The sequence below is a fragment of the Spermophilus citellus genome (genome assembly GCF_964194105.1).
Source record: "Spermophilus citellus genome assembly, chromosome: 2".
Lineage (NCBI taxonomy): Eukaryota > Metazoa > Chordata > Mammalia > Rodentia > Sciuridae > Spermophilus > Spermophilus citellus.
In genome coordinates, this window is record NC_138183.1 from 39,120,071 (window position 1) to 39,137,528 (window position 17,458).

Here is a 17,458-nt window from a genome sequence, read left to right on the forward strand (position 1 = left end):
ATTTTTCAACCCATTCTAAAAAGAACACATATCTTTCATTAATGTCAATTGAAAAATGTATCCTGAGTGCCCCAAAAGTGAATTAAAACAATATGCACAAATCTCAAAATATGATGAGTGAACGAAGCCACGGAAAAGAATGCATATTTTAATTTTTTTCCATTTACTAGAAAATGCATCCTAATCTATAGTGCCAGAATACATCACACTGTTTTCCTGGGGATGCAAGTATATGTAGAAGTGAGGTATACAGGGATAGGAGAAAACTTGGGGAGTAAAAAAATATGTGTTTATTGTCTTATTTTTGGCGATGATTTCATGAGAGTATACATATGCCAAAACTCAATTATTCAGTTTGAATATTTGTGGTTTATTTGTATGTATTATGTAATTCAAGAAAATTATTTTTCAAGATAAGAAACCTGTGATTTTTAAAAAGGAAATATAAATAACTAATCAATGCAATATAAAAGACATCTTTACTTAGGGCAAGAAAATGTCAGCTATTTCACCTTTTCTCCTTTTTTCTTTGTGGTGCTGGGGATCAAACCCAGGTCCTCATGCATGCGTGCTAACCAACCACTGAGTTATATCCTACTTCTCTACTTTTTTCCCATCTTTTTAAGTAACATTGGGGATAATTTTTGGTCTTTCCACTTTATATAATAACAAATAGAGTAGTGAGATGTGTTGATTTTCAGTGTATTGTTTTCCATTATTCTCTCCCTTTCCCTTATGTGAAATTATTCTTGTAGACTGATCTAAGAGTACCATCACCTGAACAAAATTACTTGTCATGGTCCCTCCTATAGTTTATTCCTTTTAGAATATCCTTTAGTTGAACTATACGAGAGTACTGATGACTAAAAATTGTTAGGGATTTTGTAAATATTTTATATAGGATAAGATTAAAAATTTTTTTTTCAAACTTTCCATACAGCTTTCTGAAACAAAGGTTTTCACTGCCTCATCTGTTCCAGCAGAGAATCATGTCACACCTACACAAAGGTAAGCACTTTTGCCCATGTTTTATTATTAAAAGCAATTTTTATTTTATTTTGCTGTAGGACAAGAGTTTTCTTTTTGGGGTCTCTTTTTTTTTTTTTAAAGAGAGAGTGAGAGAGGAGAGAGAGTGAGAGAGAGAGAGAGAATTTTTAATATTTATTTTTTAGTTCTCGGCGGACACAACATCTTTGTTGGTATGTGGTGCTGAGGATCGAACCCGGGCTGCACGCATGCCAGGCGAGCGCGCTACCGCTTGAGCCACATCCCCAGCCCTGGGGTCTCTTTTTGATTTTCTTTTTTCATCTAAGACTAAACTTTTATTACCTCTACCTGGTGTCCTAACATCTTTGATTATTTCCTAATGGGTTGTATTCACTGATGGATTAAAAATTAGTGATAATTTTCGTGATTTGGTAGCAGTTGTGGTAGATTGTTAAACCTACTTAATGGCTGTTTCACTTAAAAAATTTTTTTTGACAGAATAAATACATTCCATCCTTTCATTTCTTTTTTTTTAAAAAACATTTAATTTTTAGTTGTAGGTGGACACAGTACCTTTATTTTATTTTCATGTGGTGCTGAGGATCCAACCCCCCTGCCTCATGCATGCTAGGCGAGTGCTCCACCTCTGAGCCACAACCGCAGCCTTCCTTTTTCTCTTCATGTAATCATATTTATTTATATTCTTCCAACCTAATACAAACTTCTCATTTCATATGGGTTGTTCTAGTATTTAATCTACTAGACCAGAGAAAAGGAAGGGACTTTGGGGACAACAACAACATTCTTAGAATGTGTATTGAACTAGATTTCTGATTTTTTTTTCATGATAATGGAAATTATTATTTCCTCATAATTTTCATGATAAAAGACCTATGAGAATAGTTTAAAATGCAATGACCTGGAATGATGAAAACCTGGGTGTATGTGACATCTTAGAAAAGAAGGCAATTTTGAACCTAACATGCCCAGTCTCATGCTAAATGAGATAATTTGTAAGACCTTATTATTATTTTTTTTTAAAGAGAGAGAGAGAGAGAGAATTTTTTAATATTTATTTTTTAGTTTTCAGCGGACACAACATCTTTGTTTGTATGTGGTGCTGAGGATCGAACTCGGGCCGCACGCATGCCAGGCGAGCGCGCTACCACTTGAGCCACATCCCTAGCCCCTGTAAGACCTTATTATAGGGAAATAAAAATAGTGGAAGTTACATCTTATAATACACCATTGTATGAATTGCTCAGAATTTCTTGTTAAACGCACTTAACTTCAGTGTATTTGTGACTCAATAAATTTACTAGAGTCATGTTCGTTCCCCCTCCCCTCCCCTCCCCTCCCCTCCCTTCCCTTCCCTCTTTTCTTTTTTTCTTTTCTTTTCCCTTTCCCTTTTCCTTTCCTTTCCTTTCCTTTTCCTTTTCCTTTTCCTTTTCTTTCCCCCTTCTCCCCCTTCTCCCCCTTCTCCCCCTTCTCCCCCTTCTCCCCCTTCTCCCCCCTTTCACCCCTTTCACCCCTTTCACCCCTTTCACCCCTTTCACCCCTTTCACCCCTTTCACCCCTTTCACCCCTTTCACCCCTTTCACCCCTTTCACCCCTTTCACCCTCCCCTCCCCTCCCCTCCCCTCCCCTTTCCTTTCCTTTCCTTTCCTTTCCTTTCCTTTCCTTTCCTTTCCTTTCCTTTCCTTTCCTTTCCTTTCCGATGGTACCAGGGATTGAACTCAGGGGTATTCCACTACTGACCTGCAACCACAGTATCCTCCGCACTCCCACCCAACTTTTGTTTATTTTTTCAGTTCTCACAAAGCTGTTGAGACTGTCCTTGAACTTGTGATCCTTCTGCCTCAGCCTTTTGAGTAGCTTGGATTATTAATGTGTACCACCATGCCTGTCCATTTTCATTTTTGGAAAAAAAAAATAATTGACAATTTTTTAGTGGTTTGTTTATTTTTCAGAAGCATAATATGCTCTTTTCTACATGTATGTCTTAACAACTTTTTTGGAATACAACTTTCTCTGGGTTTTGATAGTAATGCAAGCAACATTTATGATGGGTTATAGGTCTTAAACTATCCTTGGTTTGTTTCCCAGGTATTAGGTTACCATAAATGAGAACATTATTTTGGAGTCCAATATATTTGTCTAGAAATTCAACTTGGCTATGGGTAAGGGAATGACAATGTATAAGGAATGGAAATTCGGGCTGAGAAATTTGCTGTGTATGAGTATTAAGTACTGAATTATTTTAATTAAACATTAGTCTTAAAAGGAGGAAAAAAATAGACACCAAAATGGAAACACTTGTTCTCTAGCAAAAACAGGCATGCTGAGAATTTCAGTTTAGAATATTGATGGAAACAGTTCTTTGAAGGGATTATTAGAGCACCATTTTAGGTAATCTGGTGCATTTTTACAGGTACTACAAGATTCACCTTACCTTGTAGGTAAGTTTGGAGAAGCTATTATAGAAGATTACTCATTCATGCATAATATGATCTGAATTTTACTTCTTGATGCTTTCAGGTTTTAGGCCATGTTTCTCAAATTTGAATATCTGTCATTCTGGGGGCATTGTAGGAGTTCTAGTGGATCAAGTATTTGTTAATTTGTTGTGCCTTTATACCTGAAAATTTATCAGAGAGAAAATTACATATGGTTATAGGATAGAATGTAAAACTCTTATAGATATTTAATTGTAAACATGAGAATTCAAGATCTTCCACCACGTTTAAGTTCTCATTCTCTAAAAATGTTGATAAACTCTGCTATATGAAAAATTTAAAAACTCTGGTTCCAAATAATAAGTAAGATAAAATATTCTAAACAAAATGAGTCAAACTTAGAAAATTATTAAAGTTTTCATAATTGCTTCAGGTTTTCATATCATTCAACAATGTGTCATTTCTGTGAATATTTACAAGTAGTTTTTCATTAATGTTTTCTTCAAAGTCATGCCTTAGTCTCTCTGGCATTGTAATCTGTTTTTAGTGATTACACCGGTGTCTTCCTTTTCACCATCTTCAGTCTTCAATTTCATTTTACAAAGATTCTGTTCACTTAGATAATTACTAGCTTAAATTTTATATTGATTCACTTCTCAGATTCATTAGTTGGTAAGATTTGCTTATGATTGGTTTCCTGATTTGCTTTTTGTCTGCTTAGCATTGATCTAGTATCCTTGCTCCAGAAGCCTGTCCCTCCCAGTCAAGCCTCAGATGTCAACTCCTTTGAAACCTCCCAACAGCAGGGCTTTGGCCAAGCTCTTGTCTTCACAAATTCTCAACACAACAATCAGATGGCACCAGGAACTGGTAGCTCCACTGCTGCCAATTCCTATTCTCCTCAGAGTCTGGTAATTTACTTTTATTTCAGTATGGGATTTTAAGGAATATACCCATTAACATCTGTATTGTAGAGTATGACACATACCTTATAATTATGTTCTCATAATTAGTATAAAATATAATATTTCTACATTAGATCTTGGTCCAGAAAACAATGATGTGATAATTTCCAAGCACATATCTGATGTTTCCATGTGGAATTTAATTACTGAGTTTCCTGGACAAAGATAAAATTTTTTTTTTCCTTAATGATAAGTTTTCAACTAACAATCACTTTGATTGCAAGCATTCTTATTAATGATTTTTTGGTTTCTTTTTTTGGATATTGTTTCATAGTCTGCCTATACTCAATGTGTTAAAATTTTAATTTGGTTTTAAGTTTACTTAAATCAAAGTTTTACCGGGCATAGCGGCACTTGCCTGTAATCCCAGTGACTTGGGAGGTTGAGGTGGGAGGATTGCAGGTTTGAAGCCATTCTCAGCAATTTAGTGAGGTCTTGAGAAGTTTAGTGTGATCCTGTCTCAAAATAAAAAGGGCTGGGGATATAGTTTAGTGGTAAAGCCCCCTTGGGTTAAGTCCCATAACACCCCCCCTCCCCCGCAAAAAAAATGCAAAGTTTGTAAGTATTAACTTGCTTATAAAATCCTGTAAAAACAATTCTTTTAACGTCTGCCAGGGTGCTCATAGTTTTTACAATTTTCTTTTTTTCATAAAATAAGGCTGCTTTTTTAAAAAATGTCAGAGTTTAAGGCTCTTATTTGGATGTGTTTTCATTGAAGCAATGTCATCCAGTGCTCTCTGTATAGCTTTTTTTTTTTTTTTTTGAATGCCTTTATTTGTTTATTTTTATGTAGTGCTAGGGATCTAATTAAGTGCCTCACACAGCTAGGCAAGTGATCTACCACTGAGCCGCAACCCCAGTCCCTGTGTGACTTTTGATGAGAGCTAGGCTCCCATCAGAAAGAACTCTGGACCTGTTAGTGACGAATATGAAGATAGGCTGATTGGAGTAAAGCTTAACTTAGATCCAGCATAGCTTGGGAAAGGATGTAGTTGCAGTAAGGTGAAATGAAGTCCAACTGTAGAATGTTCAGAGCTGCCAGATGGGAGGTGGAAAAGATATGAACATAGACTTACAACTTTCATTACTGGTAATTATTTTGGTCTTTCTGTGTCGTGTTTTACTTGATCAATTGTCAAGAAACTGAATTTTCACTTCCATGAATTAAGTAGTTCACTGTACCCTGATAAAATTGAGAGTTGAATATGCAGGTATGTCGTTGCACTCTCTTATTTGCAGTCACACTTCACTCTGGACAGGGTACCTGAATTTGTAGTGTCATTGATATGAGTGGGGTCAGTGATTTGAAGTGAACATGGTATTTTGTCTTTTATGAGATAGGCCTAATAAACTTCCTGAGTTTTGATTGAACCAACAACTCTCCTTTCTTCTGTCTCTTGCTATTTGCCTCTGTTATAATGCTGTTCTTGGTGATTTTCTGATCTCAAAGTGGTCATGAGTTTATAAGTAAAACTTCAGTTTTTAGAGTAACCATTCTGTAGGTTGTGTAATGACCAACAACTTGAGGACTGAAGTAATAATTGAGTAGTAGTACACTAGAGCAGTGATTCTCAAAGCTATTACAGTTTATAATTATCGGGGAAATTACACAGGACAAAATAAGTTGCAATCTGTGGGATTGGGACTTGGGTACTATGTGTTTATATGTGCATTATAAATACGTGCATATTATTAATACACATATTTTTAAAGCTTTTTAAATTGGTTCAATGGTTAGGTGGCAATTGGAGGTCCTGTACTAAGTGTTACCTAGGGCAGGCAGCAGTTGATTGACTGAGTTCTTTGTGTTGTAAAGTGCACAGAAAGTACATCAGTAAAGCTAGCTGATGTATGATTGAGGTTATATAAGAAATGAGGAAGAAGAGAACAACATTTAGGTAGACTTCCTTGAACAGGTTTGCTTGAACTGGGTTTTGTGGGTTTGGTGGTGACATGGACAGCAAATCTGACCCAATGACAGTAATATTTATACAACTGCTTCTGTGTTCTGTGTTTTGTTCTATATTATGAGTCATGGAATCAGATTCTGTGATTGATATGTTACAGTAACCCACAACGTAGCATTTTGCTCACATTTGAGAATTTTAGATTTCCTTATAACTGGAATATTCCCTGCCATTGAATATTAATGAAAAATAATCACATCAGTTTTCTTGCAGTAACTTTGTGGGAATATGAAGTATTTATTTTTGACCATGGATTTAAAAAAATTTTTTTTTGTAGTTGTAAATGGACAGAATGCCTTTATTTTATTTGTTTATTTTTATGAGGTGCTGAAGATGAACCCAGTGCCTCATGCATGCTAGGCAAGCGCTCTCCCACTGAGCTACAGCCCCAACCTGACTGACCGTGGATGGTTTTGACATGTAATTTTGTCAGAGAACATATCAGGATGACTTAAAAATGAAAAAGGCAATTGCTTTTCCCCTGTATTTTTCAGTCATTGGCTTTTGTTCTTTTTGGATCTTGACATCTGACTTGACAGGACAGATGGAGAAGGAAAAACATTATTTTTTTTTTGTGTGTGAATTTACTTATGAAGAAGCTTTGTTGTTTCTGGTCTTCTAAAAAAATTTGAAATGGTTGGGTGCCGTGGCACATTCCTGTAATCCCAGCTGCTCGGGAGGCTGAGGTAGGAGGATTGAAAGTTCAAAGCCAGCCTCAGCAAAAGTGAGGCACTAAGCAACTCAGGGAGATGCTGTGTCTAAATGAAATACAAACTAGGGCTGGGGATGTGGCTCAGTGGTTGAGTGGCCCTGAGTTTAATCCTTGGTATAAAAACCACAACCAATCTTGAAATGAACCTCCAGGAAACAAGGTATTTGCTCACACTGAAATACTCATGTCTTTCCTTGTCTAATCTTTGAATATTAACATTTTAAGTTCTCTTCTAAAACCCTTATTTGACCTTGAAGGGTGACCTCAGGGATTATGTCTTTTGTGACTAAACCTATTCTAATCAAAAAAGAATTCAAGGGCTGAGGGCATAGCTCCTTGGTAGAGGGCTTGCCTTACATGCACAAAGCTCTAGGTTCAATCCCCAGGACCAAGGGAAAAAAAAAAAAAAGGAATTCAGTAGTTCATAGATTAAGAAAGTATTGTGTTTTGTTTGTCAAGCATGTGTATCATTTACTTTTTCTTTTCAGTTTAAAGAAGTGATGTTTAATGGTATATTTGAGGCATCACTTAAAAAAATTGTTTTGGTTGTGGTGGTACACACCTGTAATCCCAGGTTTTAGATCCTATCTCAAAATAAAAAAGGGTTGGGGATATATCTTTTTTTTAATTATTATTTTTTATTTTTTAAGAGAGAGAGAGAGAGAGAATGAATTTAATATTTATTTATTTATTTTAGTTTTTTTTTTTTCCCGGACACAACATCTTTGTTTGTATGTGGTGCTGAGGATCGAACCCGGGCCGCACGCATGCCAGGCGAGCGCGATACTGCTTGAGCCACATCCCCAGCCCTGGGGATATATCTTAGTGGTAGAGCACCTCTGGTTCAATCATCAGTGCTGGGGGATGAGAGTATTCTTCAAATCTATGGCAAATAGTTCTGTTCCTTTTAACTTCATGTCAGAATCAGGAAGGAATGTTTGTTGGATTTACTTAGTAAGTTACTACATCTTCATCATTTTTTTTCATATAGTATTTTTCTAAAGTGAGGCTTACCAGTTCCAATTTTCTAGGTTAAAGTTTTTAAAATACTTCTGAAAATTCTTGTTGTGTTTTTAAAGCCTTGGGTAGGAATTCTATATTGCTAAGAATTTGTTTTTTTCCCTTTAAAGTCATCTGTCCTTGGCTCAGGATTTGGAGAGCTTGCTCCGTCAAAAATGGCAAATATCACAAATTCCCAGATTTTGGACCATTTAAAAGCTCCAAGTTTGGGACAATTTGCCACCACTCTGAATTCACAGCAGAATAATATGAGTCCCCCCAAAACTACTACTTCATGGGACCTCAAGCCCTCGGCATCCCAGGCCTCTGTTCTCAGTCATTTTGGTAAGTATGTATTTTCTGTGCTGGTTTGCCTTTTACTGCAGACATGCTAACTCATTAGCAAAGTGTGTTGACTTGTGAACTCTGTAAAGTGGATCTTGTCCAGAGGTGTTTCTTCTAAGAAGAATTCTTATGGTTTTTTAATTAAATCAAGTCTTTTTTTTTTTTTGTATTATAAAATACTTGCATTTATTTATTGTTGGTAGTAGTAGTAGTAGTAATAGTCATTCATACTTGGAAGAGATGTATAAGAGCAAGGTATCATGAAAATATGAGTGTACAACACTTTGAGTAAATGCATATCTAGAATTTTCTGAGCTTAGTAGAAACACGGTGGTGACAGAAGATGGAACTTGGACAACATTTTTAATCACACCTTTTATGGGTTTGGACATACAAAGCACTTGCCTAGTGTGTGTGAAGCCCTGAGTTTAATCCCCAGCTCTGGGTGGGGTGGGGGGAATCTGTACCCTCTGAAATGTTTTCTTATTCTGACATTTTGCACATGTCCACCTCATTTGGTCAAACTTTGCTCTCTCCCATTTGTGTGTGTATTGCATGTGTAAGTTGAATGTTTTCTAAACAGAACTCTCACAGATACTGTGATATTAAACTACCATTCCCTACTTAAACTTGCCTGCCAGTGTTTTAAGGAACAGTGGGGGATATTTTAATGATAATAGTTGGTTGTGTGGGCTTCTTTTTTTTTTTTTTTTTTTAAAGAGAGAGTGTGAGAGAGAGAGAGAGAGAGGGAGGGAGGGAGGGAGGGAGGGAGAGGGAGAGAGAATTTTTTAATATTTATTTTTTAGTTATCGGCGGGAACAACATCTTTGTTTGTATGTGGTGCTGAGAATCGAACCCGGGCCGCACGCATGCCAGGCGAGCGCGCTACCGCTTGAGCCACATTCCCAGCCCGTGTGGGCTTCTTTTTATTAAGTACTAATGAGAGACCTGGAAGCCCATTTCTATGGTAGATGAAATGGCTTACTATGTCTAAGTACTTGAGATGACTTCTAGGAAATCTAAGGAATCTCCTTGGGAGGTTCTATTGAGGCTGGATACATAGTTACCTTCTGTCTAATGCATAAGAAAATTAGGGATTCCCTAAAGGAAAACAGGTGTTGGGCATAAACTATGTTCTTTATATAGACATTTTAGGCACAATGAGCCACTCATTTTGGTTGATGTGTTGGTACCTGTTGTTTAGCACACCCCAACGTTCCAGGTTCCAGATGCCAGCCAAGGGTCATCTTCAGGCAGACATTTATTATAGCAGTTGTAGCCTCATCTGTTCTGGTTTTGCTGCATACTTTTTAAGAAGTGATAGAGCCAGCTGTAGTGGTGCAGGCCTGTAATTCCAGCAGCTCAGGAGGCAAGAGGATTGCGAGTTCAAAGCCAGCCTCAGCAAAAGCGAGGCGTTAAGCAACTCAGTGAGACCCTGTCTCTATATAAAAATATGAAATAGGGCTGTGGATGTGGCTTAGTGGTCAAGTACCCCTGAGTTCAATCCTTGGTACCCAGCTCCCACTCCCTCCAAAAAATAGAAGTGATAGAAATATTTAGAGTGTAAGCATGTTATTCCCATGTTCTTTATGAAGTTTGTATTTTCCATACATGCTTCTAATCCCAGGTTCAGAAATGGATTCACCTAAACTGGATCTGCTGTTTAGTTTTTATAAATTATATTTTGTTGGAACTCGGCCAGTGTAGCTGAAGTCTGGCTGTTTCCCACAAATTCAGCGTTGAGTAGTTTCTGACAGATAACTTTCAACAGTTAAAATTTATATTATCTGTTCCTTTACAAAAAAAAAATATTCCCCATGTCTCTCCCATATGACAGAGGTGGCATTTCAGAAAAATCCACATGAACACACAAAAATTAAGGTGTATAGTATATCTGTGTATTTTGATGCACTGTCTCTGAAGATACCATGAAATGGTTACAGTGCTTGCCTCTAGACTAAGTATGAAAGCAGCAATGGAAGGAAGATTTGTATTCATCATATTCATTCCTATTTAAATTTTGTAACATCACATTTATTTTTCAAAGTAAAAGTGCTTGCCTATCACATGAGTCATTGGATTCAAATAAATAAATAAAATAAACATATTGTGTTCATCTACCAAAAAAATTTTTTTTTTTTACAAGTGGCTGGGGTGGTACATGCCTGTAATTCTAGTTGCTTGGGAAGGTAAGATAGGAGGATGGTTTCAGTTTAGCCTTGACAACTTTGCAAGACCCTGTCTCAAAAAATAAAAAGGGATAGATCACCTGGGTTCAATACTAAGGAACACACACAGAAGTTATGTATGCAACCCATAAAACACAACCAGGTGCCTGGGACGTGTGTCTATTGGTCTGAATATTCAGATAGCTAAGATGGGAGGATTGTGAGTGCAAGGCCAACCTGGGCAACATGCAAAAACTGTCTCTAACCTCCTGCCCCCAAACACACAACAACAAAGCCATAAACAATAAAAACATAGTTATCTGTTAGCTAATGCACACACACATGTAGCACTTTAATAGTGTTTGTAAACATCCCTGCTGTGCATGTACTCTAACATAAAATATATGTCCTCTCTGCATAAGAAATAAGGTATAAACCTACTTTGGCATTCTTTTCTAGTTACCATATTATACATTTTAATTATTTTCTCTTTCTCCCCATGCCTTCAGTGTGTGTTTCTGTCTGTCTGTCTCAAGAGATTCAACTAGAAGATGACCATAGAAACTGGTGGTGATTGACCTCTTCATAATCACTGAGGTTACAAGAGGGATTTTGAAATTCTTGTTGCAAAATAATTGTTGCTTCTTCTTCTTCTTTTTTTTCTCCTTTACGTATTTCATAGATTTCAAATCTCAGCCTGAGCCATCCCCAGTTCTTAGTCAGATGAACCAGCGACAGCAGCACCAGACCCAGGCAGTTAGCATTTCTACTCCTGGTTTGGAGTCCTTTTCTTCCCAGTCAAAACAGCGAGAATCAGCACCTGGGGACAGTATCTCTGCTATGAACAAACTTTTGCAGCTCCCTAACATGGCTGTTGAAAATATTGCTGTATCTGCCCACCAACCACAGCCCAAACACATTAAACTCCCTAAGCGACGGATGCCTCCAGCTTCTAAGGTGGGTATTCCATCATGAAGTCTTTGTCCCAAGGATTTGGTGGATGATAATCTAGCTCATATAGTGGGGTACTAGGCTTAGAAACTGTAATGCAGTGTTTTCAAACACTGCTTGCTGAGGATTTGGTCATTACTGAGTGACTGGGTTAATTTAGAGGGAATAGCTTTGTACTGAGAACCAGAGTCAAAAATTCAAACACAGACTTGAGAATTGGCTAAAAGCACTCTTTTTCTTATGTATTCTGCTATGTGCCATAGTTGGAGGCTGTGTGGATCTATGACCAGTTAATAATTTTGTAATTTGTATGTTCCTGAAAATACGTTGCTCAGTGTACACTCAGCCACTGCCTCAACTCTATTCCAACTGCTTTAAAAAGCAATGGGTGCCATTCATACTGACCATTCCCATATGACCTTTAATTTTTTGTTGCTCTTTTCCCTTCAGAGTATGTGTGTGTCTGTTGCTGTCTCTCTCTCTGGTACTGGGGCTTGAACTCAGGGGCACTTAACCAAATCCCCAGCCACATCCCCAGCCCTTTTTATATTTTATTTAGAGAGAGGGTCTCACTGAGTTGCTTAGTGCCTCACCAAGAGGCTGGCTTTGAACTAGTGATCCTCCTGCCTCGGCCTCCCGAGCTGCTGGGATTACAGGTGTGTGCTACCATGCCTGGCCCTTCACTCTCTTTTTAAAGGATCATATCCTTTTTCCTTTTTTCTGTCTCTTACTCCTTGTTTCTGCCTTTATAGCCAGGGAACCTTGTTATTTGCTTGGCCGTGTTATAAGCCTTTCAGACTTGGAGTCCCTGTCATGATAGCTTAGCTTTGCCTTTTCAGAATCCAGCTACTGCAGTGGAGATGCCTGGTTCAGCAGATGTTACAGGACTAAATGTTCAGTTCGGAGCCCTGGAATTTGGATCAGAACCTTCTCTCTGTGAATTTGGATCAGCTCCAAGCAGTGAAAATAGTAATCAGATTCCCATCAGCTTGTATTCCAAGTCTTTAAGGTATAAAACTTTCCACTTCTCTGGATTTGACCAAATTTATTTTTTTTCTGCGCAAAATAAAAAAGAGCCTAAGAAATCCTGTCATAGAGGTAATAATATATCCATGGTAATAAGTTTATACAGTCATCAATAATGTTTAATTCCAGAGCTTTTCTTCCTTTACCCCCCAAGAGAAACTTCATACCTGTGGCAGCCACTCCCAGATTCTCTTCTCTCTGCTACCCCTTGACAACCATTAATCTGTGCAGGATTTGCCTAACTTGGGACATTTTATACATCTAAAGTCATGTAAGATGTGACCTTTTGTGTCTGTCTTCTTTAACTTAACATAAGTTGTATGTATGCTTTTTCTGGCCAAACATTTCATGGAACAAAATATATGCCATATTTTGTTTATCAATTCATTATTTGGGGGACATTTGGTTTCTTTCTTCTTTTTGGTAATAGTGACTCATGTTGCTCTGGAAATTCATTACAAGTTTTGGGTACTTTCATTTTTTTTTTGGATATATAACTAGGGGTAGAGGTTTTTGGGTTATATGCTAACTGCTATATTCAGACTTCTTCCAAAGTAAGTGCATATTTTTGGGGGGGATGGATGTCTTAACTGCATCACCTTAACATTTCTTCCAGTAATCTAGGAAGGATCCAATTCCTCTACATCTTTACAATACTAATTTTCTTCCAGTGGAATATTTTATAATAGAAAGTCCTAGAGAGCTGGGGTTGTGGCTCAGCAGTAAGCACTCGCCTAGCACGTGCGAGGTGCTGGGTTAAATCCTCAGCACTACATAAAAGTAAATAAATAAAATAAAGATATTGTGTCTGACTATAACTTTAAAAAACAAAAGGAAATCCCAGATTTGAGATTTTGTCAGTTTTCCATGTTCAAAGGCACAAAATTGGTTGTTTTGAGTTACCTTGAGTTACATGGTTCTAGATAACTGATTCATTAAAATATCTTAAGGATTCCTAAAGATATCCCCTCACCTGTTAGTCTTGTTTGGGGGTGGGGAGAGGAATTGTTGAACTTTAATAGAAGGTAGTAGTGTAAATTTTTAGTTGCATGTTTAATTTAGAATATAAAAGTGGCTGGGGTTGTGGCTCAGCGGTAGAAGACTCGCCTAGCATGTACGACGCCCTGGGTTCCATCCTCAGCACCACATAAAAATAAATAAAATATAGAATATAACAGTAAATTGATAATATGGTTCTGTTTAATGAAACCTATGTCAAGCAACATCAATCTATGTCTGATATTTTTATTCTTTCTAGTGATCCTTTGAATACCTCTTTACCTATGACCAGTGCTGTACAGAACTCCACGTACACAACTTCAGTCATTACCTCCTCCAGTCTGACCAGCTCTTCCCTCAGCTCCACTAGTCCAGTAACAACATCTTCCTCCTATGACCAGAGTTCTGTGCACAATAGGATTGTGTATCAAAGCTCTGTGAGTCCATCAGAGTCAGCACCAGGAACGGATACAGTAAGTGGTTCTTCTGGTTTCTTCTCCTTGGCAGTACTAGTGTATGATAAATTATGCTTTGAGGATAAGATTTTGTCTTGAAATCCACCAACCTTTTGAGGAGAATCTTTATAGTTGAGTTTGGTTGTAGCAGGCATCTCTAGAGCTCATGCATGTAACTACACAGTGGAGAAAACCAAGACTATTAAGTAGTACAAGCATTTTGGCTTTGGTACTGGATGCACCTATATGGTTTGATATGTGTGCATTCTAAATGATTCTTGTACTCATCTTTGTGTTATTGATAATTTTTCATTGACTGGATATTATTCCACATTACCATAGCTATATTTATTATTTTGTAATTATATATTATCTACTCAGCTTTTGTTAATGATACTGGAATATAGATAAAGAAGTGAAAGGGCTGGGTATATAGCTCAGTTGGTAGAGTGCTTGTTTCACATGCACAAGGCACTGGGTTTAATCCTCAGCACCACAAAACAAAAAAGTTAGGGCTGGGGATGTGGCTCAAGTGGTAGCAAGCTCACCTAGCATGCGTGATGCACTGGGATCGATTCTCAGCACCACTTAAATGTGAAATAAAGATACTGTGTCCACCTAAAACTAAAGAAATAAATGTTTTTTTAAAAGTGAAATATCTATCATATTTCAAAGTCTTCCTCTGCAGAGGATTGCTTTGTGCATATCTGATTATTATTGCCAGTGAGAGGTTTTCTTTTTTTTTTTAATACACATTCTTTTTTTTTTAAGAGAGAGAGAGAATTTTTAATATTTATTTATTTTTTTTAGTTCTCGGTGGACACAACATCTTTGTTTGTATGTGCTGAGGATCAAACCCGGGCGGCACGCATGACAGGCGAGCGCGCTACCACTTGAGCCACATCCCCAGCCCCAAGAGAGGTTTTCTTTTAAGTTGAATTGTACAAATATGTCCCGAGAATCTTAGAAGAAAACTTAAAAAGTAAAAGAAACAGAAACATACTAGGCCAATTCAACTGTTTTTATTCATGTATCCCATTAACAATTTAAAGTAGCTCATACTTGTAACATCTGCCTTGCAGGAAATAAATGTAATTCTATAATCTCATGTATATATTCTATAATCTAAATATATATTCTATAATCTCATTTCTTCTGTCTGCATTTCTTGTGAGATTAAAATCACTGTGTACATAAATGAATTTTTCAATGTGACGGCAATATTCTATATCTTGATAAGGAATTTGGCTCATCTGTGTATGTGTTTCTTGAAACTCACCAAATGATCCTCTTAATAAATATGGTAAACTTATTGGAGCTCTAGTTAGCGATTTGCATGCTGAAAAGTACTAGTGTATACAAATTTAATTTGAAATGCAGCAAAAGCAATTAGGAGGCTGGGTTGGGTTTGATTCTCAGCATCATATAAATAAATAAAATAAAGATCCATCAACAACTAAGAATATATGTATATATTTAAAAAAGACAATGAGGAGATAAGATAGTGGCAAGAAAATGTAACAAAATGTTAATTATTCAATGGAAGTTATAAGATATGGGTATTTATAATTTTTTACTTTTTGAAGTTTTTTTGTTAAATATTTGGAGAAAAATCACTACACACTCAATTCTGTTTTCCTTTTATCACTTGACATCATTTTGTAAATATGACATAGCATCTTAGAATTTCACATCTATAACTCTATGTCCAAGGTTTCTAAATGAATTTATTTATGCCTGTATTTATTTATTTTATATTCATTTATTTGGGTGTAATGGCGATTAAACTCAGGGGTGCTCTACCACTGAACTACATCCACAGTCCATCTAATTTATTTTTCTATTTTGACACGGGGTCTTGCTAAGTTGCTCAGACTGGCCTCAGACTTGGGATCTTCCTGCTTTAGCCTCTCAAGTTGTCAGTATTACAGGAGTGTACCACCAAGTTTAAATGAGAAAAAAAAAATTTTTGTTTTTCACCCTTTGATACTGGGTTTGAACCCAGAGGTCTTCTATCACTGAGCTATATCCCCAGCACTTTTTATTTTTTTGAGACAGAGCTCACAAAGTTGCTGAAATTGTCTTTGAACTTTGAATCCTCCTGTTCAGCCTCCTGAGTTGCTGTGATTATAGATGTCACCATTTCACCTGGTGCTAAGTGAATTAAAAAAGCTAACATTTTTTATTAATAGTGCTGGTAGTGACTAATCTTGTTAGTAAAATCTAAACCTTTGTCTCAGAGGAGCCCCTCCTACCATCTTCATGCACACTCATACAACATGCTTGCACATTTTACGTTGTGTAGATTATGCCCTGAAAAATAAATGTCCAGTTTAGGAAAAAGCTTTCATAGCACTAAGAAGACAATCATAATATGGTGGGTCTTCTTTTTTTTTTTTTTTTTTTTTGGGTAGTTATAGATGGACAGAATACTTTTATTTGTTATGTGGTGCTAAGGATAGAACCTAGTGCCTTACACGTGGTAGGCAGACGCTCTGCCACATCCCAATCCCTGGTGGTTCTTTATTATGTCAGATGGCATGCATCTGAAATCTTTTTTTTTTTCCTTCTTTTGAGGGGTGGGTAACTAGGAATTGAATGTAGGGCCATTTAAGCACTGAGCCACATCCTTAGCCCTTTTTATATTTTATTTAGAGATAGGGTCTCACTGAGTTGCTTAGGGCCTCAGCTTCCCGAGCTGCTGGGGAATGCACCACTGCGTCCGGTTGAAATCTTAACTGTGTTTGAGTTAAGAAATCTTGTCTTAATAAAATACTCAAATGGCTGAGACCATTAATAAGATGTAGAGTACCCAATGGTAATGTTAAGATATTTTTTCTGAGGTTATGTTATTATTTCTCTAGTGATAACAAAATCATAGGCTAGAACAGAATCACTAGTGCAGTAGTGCCTGCCTATAATTATAATCCAAGCTACTCAGGAGATAGGCAGGAAGATCACAAGTTTGAGGCCAGCCTGATCAATTTAGCAAGCTCCTACTTTAAAATAAAAATTAAAAAGGCCTGGGATAAATATAAAGGGTTCAGTGGTAAAGCACTTCTGGGTTCAAACCCCAATATCCAAAGGAAAAAACAAAATGAACAAAATCACAGGCTAGAACAGAATCTTGCAACATGTTAGTGGAGTTAGATGGAGCTTTTCTCATTTTGTCCTTTCCACCATTCCCTTTACTTGAACATTCAGAAAAAACACCTGTGTCTTCTGGCCACCTTAGATTAATCTGTCTCACCATCTTTTTGTTTCTGGAGTGTGCATGTACAGGTGTCTATCCACACACACACACACACACATACGTGCACGTACTCAGACACATCTGGAATATCCACAGATTGTCTTCCCAGGAACCATTTGATTGACATGTTAGTGTTTCCAATCATAATATAGGCTGCATCCTTGTAATACTTAGA

General features: G+C 37.0%; 1 protein-coding gene across 7 annotated transcripts in view; it reads left to right on the forward strand.

Annotated features, from left to right (window-relative positions):
- Positions 1-17,458, forward strand: part of UBAP2 (ubiquitin associated protein 2) — a 107,236-nt gene that overhangs the window by 67,943 nt on the left and 21,835 nt on the right. For all 7 annotated transcript variants that reach the window (XM_081272160.1, XM_081272162.1, XM_081272163.1 and 4 more), the window contains 6 exons: positions 941-1,008; positions 4,165-4,354; positions 8,218-8,431; positions 11,282-11,556; positions 12,390-12,559; positions 13,835-14,048. In XM_081272160.1, coding sequence (XP_081128286.1) covers positions 941-1,008; positions 4,165-4,354; positions 8,218-8,431; positions 11,282-11,556; positions 12,390-12,559; positions 13,835-14,048 — 1,131 coding nt within the window. The remainder of the gene's footprint in view (positions 1-940; positions 1,009-4,164; positions 4,355-8,217; positions 8,432-11,281; positions 11,557-12,389; positions 12,560-13,834; positions 14,049-17,458) is intronic.